General features: G+C 41.9%; 3 protein-coding genes across 5 annotated transcripts in view; 1 reads left to right on the forward strand and 2 right to left on the reverse strand.

Moving 5' to 3' along the window:
* The window catches only part of LOC143904589 (ankyrin repeat and SAM domain-containing protein 1A), a 43,847-nt gene extending 40,761 nt beyond the window's left edge, over positions 1–3,086 (reverse strand). For both annotated transcript variants that reach the window (XM_077419390.1, XM_077419389.1), the window contains exon 1: positions 2,854–3,086. In XM_077419390.1, the coding sequence (XP_077275516.1) occupies positions 2,854–2,957 (104 nt within the window). In that variant the 5' untranslated portion in view covers positions 2,958–3,086. The remainder of the gene's footprint in view (positions 1–2,853) is intronic.
* A 150-nt stretch (positions 3,087–3,236) lies between these two features.
* LOC143904591 (transmembrane 7 superfamily member 3) lies at positions 3,237–10,543 on the forward strand. Its single transcript, XM_077419394.1, is given in 10 exon segments — positions 3,237–3,439; positions 3,441–3,489; positions 5,578–5,919; positions 6,358–6,479; positions 6,482–6,634; positions 6,901–7,072; positions 8,364–8,522; positions 8,649–8,806; positions 9,824–10,129; positions 10,202–10,543. Coding segments are annotated over 8 exon segments (1,065 nt in total). The 5' UTR covers positions 3,237–3,379; the 3' UTR covers positions 8,657–8,806; positions 9,824–10,129; positions 10,202–10,543.
* Positions 10,544–11,198: 655 nt separating this feature from the next.
* Positions 11,199–19,809, reverse strand: part of Toy (paired box 6 protein twin of eyeless) — a 35,137-nt gene continuing 26,526 nt past the window's right edge. For both annotated transcript variants that reach the window (XM_077419393.1, XM_077419392.1), the window contains exons 9-10: positions 19,360–19,622; positions 11,199–16,468 (exon numbers count right to left, since the gene is read on the reverse strand). In XM_077419393.1, the coding sequence (XP_077275519.1) occupies positions 16,380–16,468; positions 19,360–19,622 (352 nt within the window). In that variant the 3' untranslated portion in view covers positions 11,199–16,379. The remainder of the gene's footprint in view (positions 16,469–19,359; positions 19,623–19,809) is intronic.

Consider the following 19,809-nt stretch of genomic DNA (forward strand, 5'->3'; position numbering starts at 1 on the left):
TAACTGATCATTCCTCCTAATTCGAAATTTGATTTCTATTATGGTCTAAGGAAAAAAAATAATCCAGAATAGTGTATATCATTGTCAATAACGTGTATAATATTTATGTACACTTGTTCTGGCCAGAGCTTATCCCTGAATAATAAACAGATTTTCCCTCGCTCTCTCTCACTCTCGATGTCTTTTGCCTCTTAGCACCGTCGTACGGTGCAGTCATTCTTAAAATGCGTGAATGCGCTCGTAGCACGTGCGCACGCACTCACGCACGCACGCAAGCATGTACGCACGCATGCACGCACGAGTCTCTCGAAAAACAAACCGTGAGCTTCTTGCGCCGTCGTCGTGGCATGACTTAATTAATGGGAAGGAGCAAGTAGCGTCGACAAAGTCCGTCTCTGTCGAGGAGTTCGCGACACTGGGTCAATAAAGAGCGCTCGCCGAGAGTAAGACGACGGTGTTTCACTAATTATGCGAGAGCGTCACTCGTTCGGAACGACACCGTCGGCGATCACCGGTATAATTGAATGAGGCGAGAACGCGGCGCGATAATAAATTCATTCGCGCTCAATCGACTCGCTCTACACGTCCGGTAACTAATCGTCTGTTTGAATACGCTTGTACAAGGCATTAAAGCTCCTTTATACTACGTGACTTTACGATAATCTCTCTTGAATGGACTCGTATTGACATTTGTCTTCTGCTCTTGATACAAAATGGTCCTAAGAATTCTGAAGACTATTTTTTTCTATTTTTAAATTAGAATAAAATTGATTTAAAAATTGTCTTTATTGATCAAGCAAAATGTACTCCCATCATCAAACGTGCGACGACCATCTCGAATAAGAATTAAAGCGATTTATTTCTAGATGCGCTTTTCACGACGATCGCAAGAGAAATCTATGCTTTATATCATGTCCAAAATAACTAGACGCGCGATGATATCGTCGTCAAAAATAGAGCAGTGTAGTTAGGGCTTTATCGTCGCGCGAATCGATGCGAGTATCGCATTGCTCGACGAGCGTACGACAGCTTGACAGATGAATGAACAATTGTTTTGCTCCGATTTTGACCATAATGACGGCACTGCGTACACACACCGCGGTCGTTAATTTATTTCCGCGTGGAACTTTTTCGTCGGGACGAAACACGCGCCCGGTCGCGCCTATCCGATTTTATTCGTCAGCGCGCGTTCTCGCGAATAAATGTGGAAAATTACGGGGACATTCCCACGGTAATGTATGTGTTCGCGAGATCGTTTGCAATTAGCGTTAATTCGTTCACGAAGGACTTAAATGTCTCCAACGTGTGGGAAGATAAAATGGACTCTCTCTCTCTCTCTCTCTCTCTCTCTCTCTCTCTCTCTCTCTCTCTCTCTCTCTCTCTCTCTCTCTCTCTCTCTCTCTCTCTCTCTCTCTCTCGATCATGGACCTCCGTTCCTTCGCGGTGGCCTATTATGCGTTCTACGTGTTATCGATGACCCTTGAAGTATGCCTGCACTCGCCAAATAGATCCCTCTATCTATCGCCTCAAATAGAATGCAGAGTGACTCGATAAGTGCGTTGCGGATGAAGCGCTCGGAAATAGAGGCGATATATCTTCATGTTTTAATGAGGCCTCATATTTTTTTGCCTTAAGTATTTCCGTGCAGTTCCGCTGCATATTCCTCGTAGCATGGCAAAAGATATAAGTGCTAAACGATACTGATTGTTTCACGTTAACGAGCTTAGAAAAAGGCGTTACGGGAAACATTTGCGTATACGGCTTCTAGATAATTGACAACAAAGTCCTTGCTCGGTATCAACACATCTGCATGCAACGTCATTGGGTGTATGTACGTGTTCGATATGATTCATGGTCACGGTAAAATCATGAGTTGTTCGAATGGACAAAATTGTCGAACGGAACGCTGCTAATCAGTGCGCTGTAATAGCATGGTTATGCTTCTAAGAATAGGACAAAACTCAACCGTTATATTGATTTTGTCTTTAATTAATAGAACAGTTATAACCAAGATAATTCAATTACACAATCATATAGAACGTTCTTGATAAAACAAAATTACTATGTCAAAGAGAGAGAAAGAGAGAGGGAGGGAGAGGAGCGATATTGAACTATATTTATTATTATATTAAATACCATTACGTCAAAACGTTATTTAATCGACCTGCAAAATTGAAATGGAAATCTCGATAAAACGCGAACGTCTCGGCGGCGGTCGGAATAAAGGTGGAAACGCGAGCAATGATTCGTATAATTAACGGTAGAACTAACGGCAGAAATCCTGGCGAGCGGCGACAACCACCGGATTAATCGAATAACGACACGGTATACGTTCGATCGAGCGTGAAGAAATTATCGTAAGAAGCGTCATCGCGAGCGTCATCGTGACATAAAAAAAAAAGGGAAATGAAAAGAAAAGAACGTCGGGGGGTGTTCATTCATCGTGGGAGTTCATTTAACCCGGTTCGAGTGAGTTTCCTCATCAGCCGCCTCGAGGGGGGGGGGGAGAATTGCGAAATCGGACAAGCCCGTCGAGAAACTTCTCGGCGACGACCCGGAGGCGACCTTATCGGCGAGACGCGAATCGGAGTATGCCGAAATGAGCACGGCGTGCGGTGGCGGTCCGATAATGGAATGCGCGAGAGACGACGTCGTGCCCCGGTGTCAACGGACTTGGGGCGGGGAGGGGGGCGGAGGGGGACGGAGACGTCGTCGGTCGTTAAATCATCAAACGGAGGGTCCGGCAACGGCGGGCCGGGAACTGGGAACGAGGAAATGACCTCGGCAACGAGGAAAGGCGACGGCGAGAGAGGCAGAAGTTGTCGAGTCTAGGCTAGGCACGGTGACACCCACCTTGCCAGTGGACCACTCCTCTTGGCACGCTGGCCGAGGATCTTCTCGACCACGGTGACGTTGCCGCTCCTTGCTGCCTCGAGCAGCTCCTGGTCCTTGCCCATGGTCCATTTACACCGCGATCAAGCCGCAGTGTTCGCCCGCACCACTTGTCAATTTGTGTTTTCACTACGATTACTCGCGTTTCATTGATCCAACGTGGCCATCTTGGGGCGAACTGACGCGCCGCCAGCCGGCGGCCTCGCGAGTCGCCGGAGACTGGGAGAAACTCTGCTCTTCTGCTATAAATACGTAATAAGGGTGAGCGAGACGGCGATGCGGCGGCGAACCCCGGCTCATGAATGGAGCGAGCGAGATGGAGCGCGAGTCGTGCGTACCGCCGCCGTAAGAGCGCCACGAACGTGAGCGCGCGAGCCTGTATACACAGCAGCCGAGTGTCAAATGACAGCTGTTGCTGGCGTCTGCGTCGCGACCCCGGCTCGCACTTGGACAGCAATTTCGACGAGTAAATATACGTGGTGGCGGGATGCACGCTAACGTGAAACGAGCTGTTATCCTTCTATTGGGTTTGCCGTTGTTCCTTGGTACTTAACGCGACGGCGATGTTAGAAAACACGAATTGTATATCATTATCTGGTAAGCATACATAACCTCAATATTCAGCAAACTTCTCACGAAATTGTAAGCAATATCTTCTGTACGGCTACGTTTACACCCTGAATTTAGGCCCGCGGCCTATACCTCAAATTATTCAACCTAAATTATTTAGGCCGCCTGCTGTAAACACTTGACAGGCGACCCGGACGACCTGGCTTCAACCAGGTCAGTGAACCGACCTGGAATAGGCCGTTATCATTTGCTATGTAAACGCACGATCACGCGCGACGCGTCCTAAAAGCTTTGGCTGCATTCCGATATTCACTGTCAGTACTGCAAATCTATATTTTACGTCACGTATACTATAGATTTTCAGTATATACTGAAAGTTGCCGATGACAGTGAATTTCGGAATGCAGCCTTTATTTGCTTGTTCGGATTCGCTGCAATTCAGGGCGATCCCAAATACGATCCCGTCAATTTTTAGGTCTCTTTCGGTGTAAACGAATGATGGACTAGACCTACTTCGGGTCACAATATAGCTCAGGCCGCGATCAGGTCGTTGGGTGTAAACGTAGCCAATGATATTCAGGTATTCGAATACCTGCTCGCTAATCTCGCTATTCGAGATACTTGTTCATACGTATTTCAGGGGAAATACGTAAGTATTTAATTGTATAAAATATAATTTAATACAATGGAATAAATTATTAGATCCGCCAGTGCGTAGATAAAAACAAATTCGAAATTAGGCGACCCAATTGGCCAATTTCTATTTATTTGACTCACGACGTTTCGACCCCGATTAGGTCGACTCGCGTCGACTCACGTCGTGAGTCAAATAAATAGAAATTGGCCAGTTGGGTCGCCTAATCTCGATTTTATAATTTAATGCTCGCATATTTTTTCAAAACGTGCAAGAAATTCCCGGATATCTGTATACGCGTTTGCTGTTCACAATATATACGTAATATTCAAAGATAAATGATATCCGAATACTTGCTTGCTATATCTCAACTATGCGAGTAACATATACGGGCATTTGTATACGCATTTTTTTAAATGTATGCGAGCAGTAACTAGACGAATATAAATAGCAAATCGACAATTGCAAATTTTTATTTTCCTTGTGTAAATATTAAAAAGTTCTTGATCCTTATACTTAGTTTATTATTTTATTTTTTCCCACCTGTGGCACGGAGGGTTAAAAAAGCCTTCGAACCCGGTGCATTGAACACCAGCAAATTCCAATTATAAACATGTTTGTATCTCCGATGCACAAACGCTCGAATGGACCGTATCGCCAAGCGCACTATCAGACTTGACCATGAAGAACAACGGTATGGTTGAGCAAAAATCAACCATGCCGTTGGAAAGAGAGTACTTCATCTAGTAAAATCGCATGCTCGGTTTGGCTGCCTGATTTGTTTTCAAAAACACTCAATACGTGTAAGTAAATTATTATATCTATTTAGCGTAATGATTAAATATTTCAAAACTTATTTTTACGGATAAGCAAATCTTTATTATTTTTACGATACAAATAACGAATAGTAAATAATACAAATACCTTATAATAATATGGATAATACAAGTAATACCGATTGGGGTATTCGGATATTCGCTTATTATTTATGTTTAGGATAATGAGTATCTGAATACTCGGGTAATTTATTCATTAGTTTAAATTATCAGCTCTAATATATTCCTACATTATAATGTCAACGATTTCGGTCGATAAATGTGAATTAATCTATTGTTTATGGAAAAATAGATCTGATGTTTCAAATTAGATTTAATACTAGTTAGTGATTTAAATGAGATTTATACTAGTCGATTAATTACTCTTCATTGAATTGCTTCCATTGTGGAATTCTTTATTTAAAACTTTATTGCAAAATATATGATACAAATGTTTTGACGTCTGTCGTATATTTTTTTGGTATACTGATTTATATTTAGAACAGGGTTATCTATAATTAATTTGCTCGTGTCGTGTCGCAAATTAGATAAATAGTTCTAAAGATATAAAAATATAACAGAAACGTTTAATTTCTAATAATAAAGTAGCACGTAATTATCGTAATTATTTTCATTAATATCAACGTTTGATGTATTGTATTGCAGACAGCGTCGGGCTAGTCGCATCTTTGTCGAATCATAGCGAGAATGACGCATTTAAACAACGAATAAATGTAGCCCCATTTAATCGCTTGAAAATCACTGTAACAGATGTTCCATCAGATATTTGGTTTATTATTTTACAAATTCATACATTTCAATATAATGCCACGTTATCTTACGGCAAAGAGCTACTTGGTAAAGTGTCGAACGGAAGTTTATTCGGATCGAACATTGGTCTGTACTTAAATACGCACAATGCAACAGCTCCAATACAAGTATTCTTAAAGCATTACAACGTGAACGATCTCGATGCGTTGCTCGTGATTGTCACGTACGGTCAAAATGGTAAGTACAAATAATATTAATAATATATACCTCTGTCTTCGTCACACTTTCCTTTTCGAGAGTAACATTTATTTAATGGAATTAAATCTGGCGGCGGCGGCACAACGCTTGCCCATTAATGTAACATAAAATTAATGACCATATTATATGTGTATAAGGACAATCGCAAGAGTACAATATTTGCGTGATAAAGACCGAAAAATTATATGCTGTATTAAATTAAATGGCCGTGTTACGTTGATCGCGATAGCACAAATAAATCGCAAATCATACCAAGATGTGCATTCGATTAATTTGCGGCGCGATCTCTGTTATCTGTCGCGCGTAAATGGGTTGAATAGCTAACCGTTTTCGACGGTGTGGGCGCGATGGTAAAATTGGTTGAGTATCGAGAGAATCCATCTGCGTCGTTCATTGGCCGATTGTTGTTCTCCGCAGCGCCGATACCGGGTGGATGTAACATGGAATTCGATATCGAGGTATCGCCATATCAAAAGCTCCATACAGAAAACGAAATAGTAACAGTAGACACGGAGCCAGCCTCGGTTCTCGTCCCTGACGCCGCGGTTCACCGATTTCCTGCGAAAAAAGCGAGGTGCAATACATGTTGTACCGTCTTTTTTATCTGCTTGGGCAGAACTTTACTCCTGATACATATTTCGACGCGATCGCAAGTATGCTGACCACGCAAGACATTGCGCGGAACGGCGACGAGGTATCGCGTAATATTATACATACAGATAAAATGTCAATCTCGATAAAGTACCGATAAACCAGAGTTGATACCTGATAGCACCATCATTATTTTCACTGATTATTCTATTTATTCAATTATTCTGATATATATGTAATTCAGTAATTATAGCTATCTGCAAGGTCTCACTGACAAAAGTTGCCGATACTCGTTTACTCTTCAAAAAATATATTTGATAATTCATGATTAAAGAGAATTAACGTATGATTAAGAATATTTCTTGGTAGATAGAAGCATCTACTCCGTGTGGTGCTGCGGGACGTTCCGACGGCATCGGCACCGGCATAGGATCCATTTATACCATAGTTGCTATTTATGAAAATTACTCCTCAGCTTATGTCCCGATCTTTACGTACGCTTGCAACCCTCAGCTCTTCCGGGAAAGTTATCAAGTTTTAGGTATGCGAGTAGGTATGTCTTATCTTTTTTTAAATCACTATTTTGTTGCAACATAATGATAACAAATAATGTTTGAATTATATTTGAAAAATTATATATTTTTTCACAACACCTCCACGGAAAATCCGACTTTTGTTGCCTGTAGAGAGGGGCAAAAGTGGCCAATTTCACGCCACGGAGGATAGTTGTTACTTTCTGCCCGCTAAACAGGGAGGAAAGTAGTTATATACTTTCTGCCCTAGGGAGAAAAATTGGTACTTTCTGCCCCGTATACTGGGAAGCAAGTAAAGTAACGGGCAAATCTTAGAACACATATTGGGAGCTTTCCAGCAAGTGACACACACACACACACACACACACACACACACACACACACACACACACACACACACACACACACACACACACACACACACACACACACACACACACACACACACACACACACACACACACACACACACAACCACACACACACACACACACACACACACACACACACACACACACACACACACACACACACACACACACACACACACACACACACACACACACACACACACACACACACACACACACACACACACACACACACACACACACACACACACACACACACACACACACACACACACACACACACACACACACACACACACACTAACACAAGTCGACACAAGAGTGTCGATTTATGTTTTTGTTACTCATTGCCAAAAAAGAAAAATAAAACGACGTTTGTGTCGACTTGTGTCACTTGCTTGAAAGCTCCCATAAATGGAAGGGGAATTGACCATCGAGTCCAACATCGTGCGAGAAAAAAATGTACATTGTGCGAGAGAGAAAGGTAATGGATCTCAATCGCCCGCAATGCGCTTGCGCATATATCGTCGTGGTTACTTACTGTTTGGAAAGAGAACAAAAGAGAAGTTACTTACTGTTTGAAAAGAGAAAATAAGAGGATTTCGAGCAAAAAATGGTTTCGAGTGATAGCAGTGAGCAGTGACAGCACAAACTTCACATGCACTCGTCTGAAAAACGCTACTTTCGCCCCTTGGTGCACAATATACTATTTTGCGAAATGTACATTTCACGATAATAGAATTATGCCTCTGTTAATCAGATAGTATTGTAAGATGCAAATTATTTTTTATTTTTCTCTATCTTTCCAAATTTGGCACGGAAATATTTCTCAAACATCGCAACTTTGCAAAATTACTGTTACATTACATGTCTCATGTTTCTCTCATTATGTGTGTCACGTGTTCATATTATTCATCATTTTTTTCAGATGACACAGCCGCAAAGTTTTTGGCACTGTTTCTGATCCTAAAGTGTCTGTCATTTATTATAGAGCATAAATACGGTCGCATAAGTCTTTTAAATTGTTGGGTGCTACATGGTATCGGTGGATACGCTTTAGCAAGAATCATAGATTTCAGCCATGGAAGTAATCATACTTCAGTTTTTTATCGAAATATTTTAATGAAACAATATATATTTAATACAACTTATCTCTTATAACTTACCTCTCGAGAAGACACGCGCGATCTTTAATGACCTTTGTCTCTTTCAGCATCCTGATAGGTTTGACATGTATTGTAATTGATATGATTACCACGCCATACTGCTCATTGAAGGACTTATCGCGATGTAGCCGAAGTACCGTGAAATGGTTACGCAATATGACAATCATGTTGATAGCCCTAGGCATTACATATATTTCCACTCCAGGTACGTATTATGTCTCAACCGCGTTATTGTTACTGCACAGCTTGCAACGATATTGCAATGAGGAATATATTAACAGTTAATCCCTTTTTAAAAAAAAAACACTTCGTACTTTTTTCCCCGCAAATAGTTAATTTACATTCTAACTATCACGTTCAGTGCCACAAGTGCTAAAACGCGAAACGCGAAATGCAACACAGGATACACTCGACGCGTGAGGATAGGGAAACGAAGGCAGAAATTGTAGGTAGCCTCTCCACGCCGCGGTGCTCGCGAAGGGCTGTTACGAATTATAGGAAAATAATGAAAGCCAGGCTTAAAAGCGGAGGGATAGAACCGTGCTGCGCCGCCACCCCGAAGTTAGTTCGAGTTTGGCGAAGGGATGAGAGGCGCACAGTCAGTTTCTCCCCGTAGCTTCTATCAATGCTGGCCGCTCATGTGGAAACCTCGCCCGCTGAATCCCCCATGCAGAAGCGGCATGGCGCGCATTCACGTTGCCTCCCACCTTACTCACCATAACGCCGCGACTACCGGCGTAGTCACTACCCTTCGTCTACCCTTGCCTGGGCACAAACGCAAAAATATGTGCCCGTCGCCGCCGCGCCGCGCGCGTGATACGCGCGTGCACTCACACGCGCGCGCGATGCTGATCTACCCTGTCGGCGCGACTCCCACGTTACGGTGTAACCAGCTTGGAAGATTCACATTTACCTAATTGTGTCCCCGTTTATTTATTCTGCGCCAGGGCCTATTTAGATTACGCGATGCATGCATGCGCAACTGCACCGGAGCGACGAATCGGGGCCCAATTCTATTCCGTCGACAGATGATCGTGATCGCTGTTTACTCTAGGCCGACCGCTTTCACTCCGCACGCCAGCATAAAATGGACGATTATGTTGTATCTGAGCGTCTGTTAATTGGACTATCGAAATTTTCGTGCGCGATAGCGACATATGTTGAAATTACTAGACAAATGTATGTGTACACTAATGCATAATTTATTATCACTTTCTTATAGCATATTATTATATGATCATATACGTGGGAAATCGTTGGTTATTCTGGATTATGATCATAATCTCTATACTTTTAATAATCACAATTCCGATGGCACTGACCTATATGGAACTATATTTTCACCGTGTCATATCTGGTTTTCTTAATAATAATCGTACCAGGGTTACCTGGGTGATATCCATCGGAACTTATCTCGTAATGGCCGGGTACAATTACTATATCGAAAGTAGTAATAGTACTATTATAATCAGGAGGGTAACCATACCTGGATATCATTTAGCCTGCATATATCCACATCCAGTTTCACGTATGTCTTTGCTATTTTATTTCATGTAAATATAACTCGATATTACACTTTATTGACCAAATCTGTTTTCAGATGTAACTTTGATATTGTTCTGCTTTAGTCCGACAATATTGCTATTGACTTATCAGTGTGCTTCTTTGCTGCCTACCAATCATAAGAAGAACAAGAAGAACAAGAACAAGCCTAAGAAGAACAAGCTTAAATGTCAAGTTCATATCGTCATGATTACTTAAGTCTTTAAGATTCATTAGTTTACAGTTTCCAGAGTAATTATATAATTTTGTTTGTTAAAGATTGATTCAAGTCGCAAAAATTTCAGTTGATAACGTATTTGTATAAGTATCCCTTATATAAAGAAGCGGTGTTAAATCCATATTTATCCATCCATTCCATCCGTATCTAAAAAAGGCACTAGTTTTTCTAAAAAAAGGTATGGAAAGTTTATTGTTGTGTCTTCCGCGATGGCAAGTAAATCCATTTTGAATGTAATGTGCTATCTAATCAGAGTATGCGCGCGGTAGCGCGCGCCCGTAGAGTTCTAGTAGATATAAAAATATTATACAAACCTGTTTTCCTTATCGTGTTGCTCTAAATATTAAAATAAAATGTGATATTTTCTTTAAACAAGATATAAACGCTTAATAATGACGCATAACATTTATATTATACTTTTTAGATATGGATCCTTAATATGTAATTTTTTTTATATTTTTTACATAAAAATTTTATTTTTGTTTAATAACCGCGATGTTTGTTTTCTAATTTTTTTTTTTACGGAAATGAATTAAAGTATTATAATTAATAGTCGTGAATTACATAAAGTTGTGCAGCATTATTAAATATTTAATTATGTATTGTATGTGATTATATGTATGTTTTTTAAATATTTTTTTAGTATTGTGCAATGTATTATGATCTATTATATAAGAGCTTACATAACGTTAGTGGAATATAATATTATAAATGTGGCATATAATATTATAAATGTGGAATATAATATATTATATAAAAATGTGAAATATAATATTATATAAATGTAGAATATAATATTATAAATAAAGAATTATGATTTGGCATTAAAATGAAATAACATTTATTGAATCGAGACAGTGACACCTAACAGTGGTTCTCTATTTCCTACTACTTACAATCTTAAAGTTAATCACAGCAACAATATTATCTCATTTATTCACAACACTTACATAGATTACTGTCGCAATAATATATTATTCTCATTAATAAATTTGTTAATACTTATATATTGTAGTTATTAGTAGTATCATTACAGATAATAAGAAAGTCGCGTAACCACTTCCGCGTAATGTTGGTTGTGTAACGATTAAAGCATAATTTCGCCGAAACGCATTTCACATGCATAAAATTGCGGTAACGTTCAATTCGCAAAAGTTCTATTCGAACGCAGATTTACAAAGGTAACGTAATAAATGAGAAGTACTTCAATCTACTATTCGCGAAATGCACAGCCTGTTGCAAGTGCAGCGCCTGTTTGCGGAGGATCTTCGTGCAGACCTAATATAATACGCAACCATTTAGTGGATGCGTATTCAATTCATTCTGGAATATTTCTTCGAGTAGAGCAGTAATAACATCGATAAACGTAACAATTTATTTTTTCGATTTTATGTCATTTTTGTAAGTACTGAAGAATTGCATATGCCACATTCAGAATTTTGATAGATTAATTCGTTCTTTAATTAAAAAAAAAGAAGAATTAATTAATGTGTATAAATGTATAAATATGTGTATAATAATTTGAAAAATTTAATTAACAAAATGTCCAAATTTATTCACAAAAAGATGTCAGATATTCCAGTCTACTTCAGATCCCTGTGAATTCTTTGAATTGTGGGCGCTTTATATCTTTCTTGTGTGTTTATCTCTTTCTCTATTTTACTTTTGAAATTACATATATATGCGCATATGTATATATATATAAAATGGTAATATTTATACAGATAACAAAATTATAAAACATTTTATAAATCTAACACAAGAAAAGAGGGAAAGATTCTTTGTATAAAAGAATTGTATATGTTTAATTTAACGTTGGAAGAAGTTCTTCAAGGATTCTTTTCACGCTGGATGAAATTTCTATAACAAGGAAGTGGTATTGGCTGATTCAAATAAAAGTTGTCTCGAACTGGAGTTTATCGTCGCGAGATCGATTTTACATCAGTGCTATGTTCAAATGGCACCGAAGAATTTCCATCAGCGTTTTTCAATTCACGCTGCTTTTATTTTCGTTTTCTTCCAAAAATATAAATTTACTAATGTACACAGTACACTCTCCATTAAGTGCTCTTCACGTATAAACGTTCAACAAGTTTACACGAGCTCTACGTGACCGTGTAAATGCCGACGGGAAACGAGCGACGCGCGACGCGCGACGCTGCTCCGACTGCGGCGTAATTTTACACATACTTCACACGTTACTGTTTAACACAATATATATCGTCCACGGTTATCTATTGGCTGCTGATTAATTGTAGAGAGTTCGTCACCTACATTTATTACGACACGCGTTGTCGATAAAACGATCGTTCATGCAAATATTCACATCGCGACAGAAAATATCGGCATACACACAATGCTGATGCCTCCTGAAAAAACCCGCCGTCGAGTTCTGGAACGATAAAATTCGAAAATATCGAGTCGCTGTTTTCACGCCGTTTTTTCCACACCTACGAATCAGTGACTAATTATTCGACGCGATCGTGCGGCGCGACTCAATTACTAAAAAAACGTGCTACTCTCCCGTTAGGTGGTGATCGAAATGCATCGATTAAATGGATCACACGTATACACGTCCATTGAAATCACGCTAAGGCCGCCGCACAGGTGGTTGACATTTTCTCCTTGCGATTTTTTTTTCAAGTTATACCATCTAGTTTTATGAATAATAGAGAGAGAGAGAGAGAGAGAGAGAGAGAGAGAGAGAGAGAGAGAGAATTGCCAAATTTTTATTTTTATGATTACTGAAATTGTTATTGTGGGAAACTCCACAATGTAAAGTAATAATATATCGCTCGTAAAAAGCTTTAAAATAGCAATAAAGGCAATCGCTCTTTATTCGCAGGATTACTCTTTTAAATAATACGTATGAAATATTATATGCGAAATTCCTGTATTTTTTTTCGCATTCTTGTCGGTGATTAATTTTACACTGTATCTTGTTTATTGAGATCCGTTCCAAAACTCGTCTTCGAACGAAAAGCTTATGCGTTCGATACGTCTCGCGAAATGAATAGGTGAATAAATGTAGGCTCAGATCATTTGATTTTATTCAAGTTCTGCTGCTGCACGGTGTAAGTAACGGAGTGTCATCATTTCGGTGAGGGAAAACATTGAATATACACGGATAAGATGTTGCGTTAGTTTATAAGGTGTGATACGATTCGAACGTAACTGGAGAATTCGTCTAACTTATTTACGTATATATACAGTGATAATTATTTCTAATTTACAGTTTACTGGTTTAAAGAGAGTAACAAATGCTATCTTACAATTATCTTTATACAGCATAATCGACAAGAATGTGCGTCGATCGTGTGCGCGGTGACGATCAACGAGTTCGATGCCAATAAGATTTCTCGTTTACGGCGAGCACCAATATTCGCGATTCGCTCGGAAGGACGAATTTGCCTCCTCGGTCCATTTAGCTCAGCGATACGTTTACATTAATAGCAATAAATACCGACGCAAACGTCCATGCTACTTGCCTCCTTCGGGCATTACTGTGACACTTACGAAATCCTCCCTATGATTACGTCGTCGGTTTATTCCTCACGACCTCACACGTCACTGTGCCTTCATTATGGTAATAACGATGGTACAAGCTACGGATTGGATTGTCTTAATCTAGAATCGTGTATCTTGGACCGGAATGAACATTGTGGGAGAGACGTGTAAATGAAAACTTTTTAAATCGAACATTTCGGCCTGCTATCATTGCTCGCAAATGTGTTGAGTGTAGTTTACGCGAAATTGAAGAAAGTGCTATTCGCGTTTATTACGTTAAAAGGGGATCTGAAACTGTATATTGCTATTCTCGATAAATCTTGCACACTGATCTCGATGAGGTTTAAATCTAGCATAATTTGAAATACACGCGGCGATCTTTCTTGCGTGTGCTCCGGTTGCATTTGCAAAGCGCGACGAACCTGCGCGTGAAGAACCACTCGCATTAATAATAATATAATAACAATATTCTTATCAGATACAACAAGCAAAATGTACGACAGAAAAAAAATATAAAAAATTGCGTTTTATCTCAGAAAAATTTTTTTAATTTAAAAACATATAAATAAGGGGAATAAAAAAAATATATATTATATAAATAAATATAAATATATATATTAACAAATTATTTCCTTTATATATCTCTGGAATATTTTTCGCGAATAAGTTGTCGATCGATAGACTCTGTTACACAAACGGACGCAGACTGGGGCCGCAACATCCTTTCGAGAGAGCGGTGTCTTCCGACGCCATATCTGCCGACAGACACGATGGCCGGCCTCGCTGAAAAAAGCCGCCCTCCAGGCAGCTATCAACCCCCGCAACACCGTTCCCTCCCGCAACGAAATCAGCCTCATCGGGAGACCTACCACCCTAAACTCTCGCGAGAATATATTTCGGCGGGAGCCGCCTACGTGTCTGTGGCTCCCTTTCAATTTCCACGCGGTTCGCGGCCGCCCTTACACGAAGGAAAATATTTGCCGGAAACCGATACAACGTGCGGCAAACAATATGCGCCCGGCGCTATCCAATAAATCCGGTAATAAAGCTCCCCGATACCGAAAAACGAGAGCGCCGCTATAAATTTAATGAATGCTCTTGACATCGATCGACTTCGGGAAACTAAAAAGGAGAATTCGCACTTTCGTTGGACAAAGTGAAAAATAACTTTCCCGGCACATTATCGTGCTTGTTAAAAAGATTCTTTCTCAGCAGCAAAGCTATCGGCAGATGCGTGCGAGAGATCATTTTTAAATTATGTAACAAATGTCTTAAGGAAATTCCGTTTTTATACAAACGTGATGATAACATGTGGTTCTTCACGCGAAAATTCTCGATGTAATGACAATGGTAGCGTAACGTAAATCATTTACACATACTATCGTGAATAGGTAATTACCCTGCGTGACCCGGGGTCATGCGTATACATCTACGAAATCTAGATCAGACATGAATTGGAAGATGAGTAAAAGTCCATTTGTTCCAGCTCGAATTATAAAACTTATTGCGCTGTCTAGTTTCCGCTCTATGTAATCAGATCGCGTTGGTAAAAAATCTTTTCGTTCAATTTCAAAGAGGATTTAATTACGACGAGCTGCTGCTCCATTACGATCGCCGATGCGGGCGTTGGCAAATTTACAAATTGTTCAAGAAGGGAGGGGAAACCTATCCTATCTCCTAATTCTAATCGAATAGTTTCGTAGATAGGTATTGCCATTCAGAAAATTGACGGTCGTAAACATTCGAGGACGCGAGTTATTAATCCGACATGCGAGGAAATTACACGATTAATAATATTAACTCTACGAACAATTAAATAATTGTTCGATCAATCGGAACGTTATAAGATAATTGCAACTGCCATTTATCAAACATGCTCTCAGCTATGTTTCTTGATAAAAAGACTGCCTTTGTCAGCTTGCTCATTTATGGATGGAGAACGTCCGTTAATAAATAAATAATCGCGAAAATAAACTAACGAAATTCTTCAACTTACTGGACAACGGAGAAAATTTTCGGACACTCGCATCGGTCATCATCAGAAATTGTGTTCATTCCACGCACAACCGACACTAACTGCGCGTCTTCGATGCGATCGGCGTCACGCTGTCGCGCGAACTATCGAAAGGACGAGCTTTCCTCGTAACTCGTAACGTCTCTATCCTCGCATCTGCCAACGTGGCGTCGCGACAGCAATCGTCACCGTCGGCAGCCAAACGCGAGGAAACACCGCGCCCTGTCTCGGGGACGAGGGATCCACTCGCGACGGTGTCACGGGTCACCGAAAAATTCAGTCGTTTCACTCACTGGTGTCGGAGTTGTGCACGGGGGTGGTCGCCGGTGTGCTGGGGGCCTGATGCTGCGTCGACTGCGTCGGTATCCCGAGGGAAGCGAGGAGCGGTCGTGACACCGCGCCCGGGGTGGCGCTCGGCGGCGGCGGGCTCTCCTGGCCTACGAGCAAGCTCGCGGGCGGGAACCCGAAGAGCTGGGATCACTGGAGCCTCGGCCAATAGTTGCCCGCCAGGTCCGGGGTCTGCGAGGGAATCTGCACCGGCACCGAGACGCCGGCTGATATCACGCCTGGAACAGTTCGAAGATGTCGGGGGATTGAGCGCATTTGCGACGACGGCACGAGAGCGAGCTGTCGAAGCTCCGGAAAAACGGAACGAGAAGATAAAAAGTAATTCTGAACGGGTGAAGCGGTATACGAATGGTACGAACGATGTGCTGAACTAAAACGTACGAGAAACACAGAAATCTCATTTTCTAGGAGTATTATTCGACGGTTTCAAAACTGATGGGTTATATTCAGAACAAAAATGTAATTGTCTTTGTTGCTTAAAATATTACTCCTAAATTTCGTCCTATTATTATTTAATGATTTATTTCACCACTTTGTAACGCTTCGTTCATTATCATCGTGATTAAGGAAATACAGTTCCAGTGACTCTCGACGGTCGTGGCGCGAGCACGGAACGCGTCATTAATCGCGTGAAACGCAGCGGGACTAACTCGCTAAAAACAACCGAGGACCGAGGACGTATTTACGTGAAACGACATGAAACGCACTCGCGAGTGTCGCCCGCGGCGACGGTTGCATAAATAGGATTCGGTTATGATAGCACGCGGCGGCTTCGCGCACTTCTGCAATTTGAATTAAACACCTTAACGAGCTACGTCTAATCCAATATAAACTTCCGCGAAAACATTTACGCTCTATGGGGCCCCGCGTCGTAACTTCGTTCCTCGCATGAGCTATAATTATGGCATAAATGCAAGATGGGTAATTTGGCGATCGTCACAACGAGGACGCGTGCCATAATTACGTTAACCGTGGAACCTACCTTTATTCGGCTGAAACTTAACGATATTTAGAATATCGATACGAGAATTTACGAACAGCACGAACGTATGAAAAAAAAGCGCGGAATTATCACATTTGCGCTTCTGAAATCTATAATTCAATCATATCGAATCATGTTTAATTCAAAGGCAATCGATGTCGTAAAACAATTTCTCGGCCACGCGACTTCTTAGATTCTGACATTCAATTGCATCTTGGTAATCTCCCGAACTCCATCTTCGACTTCATATCCGAGAAACGTTGTCACCTCGATGGTAAGGGGGATTAATCGAATATCCGTGACTTTCTCGTTCACCACGTCCGCCAACTGCAAGGCAAACTCGCGCGGTTACGCTCGTTTCCGCGGTCGAACCCCGCGCTAACTCCAGGGGGGGAGGCGGCTACTTAACTATGAAAACGGCGCCGTTTGAGCCGGCAGGACAGGCGCGGCGTTAACGAGCGCGGTGAAAGTCCTTACGGCGCTCGTGCACGTAAAGCGATTATGATGGATAACCCGCGGCTCGTTCCGCACGTAAGGAGCAGGACCACGCGGAGAGAGAGAGAGCGCAGAAGGAGTGGCGGGAAAATGAGAAGGAGGAGGAGGAGGAGGAGGAGGAGGAGGGGGGCGAAAGAGCGGAAAGGAAGAAAGACGATCGTGAGAAGAGTGTGCGGGACGGCGAGAGGAACAGCGGGGTGGGACACACAGTGCGCGCGTGTTCCGCAGTATTCCACCATTCCGGCTTGTGCTCCGCTCCGTTCCTGTAGGTACGCCGCGCACCCCCGTATTTCCTCCCCTTTGGGTTCGCACGTTATTGAGCGCTCGCCCAGCCGAGGCGAGACCCAACCCATCCACATCCTCTGTTCACCCCTGTATATCCTCAGGAGGGAGAGGAAGCGAGAGAGAGAGAGAGAGAAAGAGAAAGAGAGACGCGGAGAAAGAGGCGAAAGGGAGCCTGGCGCGGAGGGCGACGAGAGGGACGGATAGATGGATAGACACGAAGGAGCGAGCGCGACCCCCCGAGGGTGGAAGGGTATAGGAGGCGAAGGGGACGAGAGAAAGGGAGAGAAGAGGCGACGAAGACTGTGAGAGGAGGCGCAACCCTCCGTGGCTTTCGCTAAACGGAAGATGAGGGGGTGAGATGTGGAGATAGACGGAGAAGAGGGATAATAGAGGAAGGGAGTTGGGAGAGAAAAGAAAGAGCCGAACACACAGAGGAGCCAGCCGACACGTAAAAAGAGAGAGTGAGAGAGAAGTTGAGTCGAGAAAATGGAAAATTCACCAGCTACATCGGCGGGGTTGGAAAACCGCCGAACATCCCATTCTTCGATTCAGCCCAGCGGCGCCATGCGAGATTTGTTTTAAAATCCTTTTACAATTCCGTGGGCGAGCGTGGAGCCGCGACCGCGTCGTTGCCCGCTCGCTCTTTCTCTCCCCCCCTCTCTCTCTCTCGCTCTTTCACTCTCTCTGTTAGCAGGACTATGTAGATTGCGTGTGAAGAGGCTCCCAGGTAATTCTCGACGCTTTATTTCGCGCTTTGAGCCGGCTAGAACACGAGGAAGAAACGGCGATCGCGCGCTGGGTGAAAATTGGAAACGAAAACCTCTACTGGTTTTTGGCGAGGATTCGTTCGTTTCATCATTACACTCTCGTATTTCTATATACGTGTGTATTTCTGTATACATTTCGTATCGATGAATGCATGAAACTTTAAAAATATAATCTAAAGATCTCTAAACAATTGAAAAGTTAGGATATAATTTTATAGCTGCAGATATAAGATACATACATGTGAGGTACATATATAAGTATAACGCTTTGATATTTTTGCTAGACAATAATTATAATATAAAATTTTTGCTCTTGAAATAATTAAGAACTATAATAACCGATTGTAATGTTAAATGCATTTAATCGGAGGAAAATTAAGAAAGAATCTTTCGAGAGAGAATATTTTGTTTTCAGTGAATGTGTTTCGGAAGACGCATGTACATTTCTTAAGCGACATCGTTGTTGATGATTGCTTCCGGCAAACATTAATTATTCCTAATACTACCTAAATTATTCTTGAGTGACCTTGAAAGCACGAGACGCAGGGAACACAGCAAATTAGTCGTGGCGAGAACTCACCGGTTGCGGTCGAGGTCGTCGGCTGGTAAGGTGCTCCACCTGGTCCGGTGGGCTGTCCCCCTGGCGTTGTGGGGGTGCCACCGTGAGACGTCGGGATGCCCCGATGCGGTTGCGAGTGCGCGGCCGCGGCCGCGCTGTGCGCGTGAGAGTAAGACTGCGTGAGCGAGTGGAGAGGCTCGTGAAACACGTACGCCGGGTATCCCTCGGCGCGTTGCTGAAGACAGCTTCCACCCATTGACCCGCCCAGGCTGCTTGACATCGAGCTGCGAATGATAAAAGCATTCATATCAAAAAGCAACCAACAACTCCTCGTCAAACGCATATGCATTAGCATGCACGAAATGAACTCTAATTATATGGTAATGTGTAATGACATTTGAAAACCCGGAATTTCAGGATTTAAAAGGGAAGTTATTAGAATATTTACATTGAAATGTTGAGATTTGTGTG

This window comes from Temnothorax americanus, unplaced genomic scaffold, assembly GCF_048541705.1.
Source record: "Temnothorax americanus isolate GAGA-0224 unplaced genomic scaffold, ASM4854170v1 Scaffold54, whole genome shotgun sequence".
In the NCBI taxonomy this organism is placed as follows: Eukaryota; Metazoa; Arthropoda; class Insecta; order Hymenoptera; family Formicidae; genus Temnothorax; species Temnothorax americanus.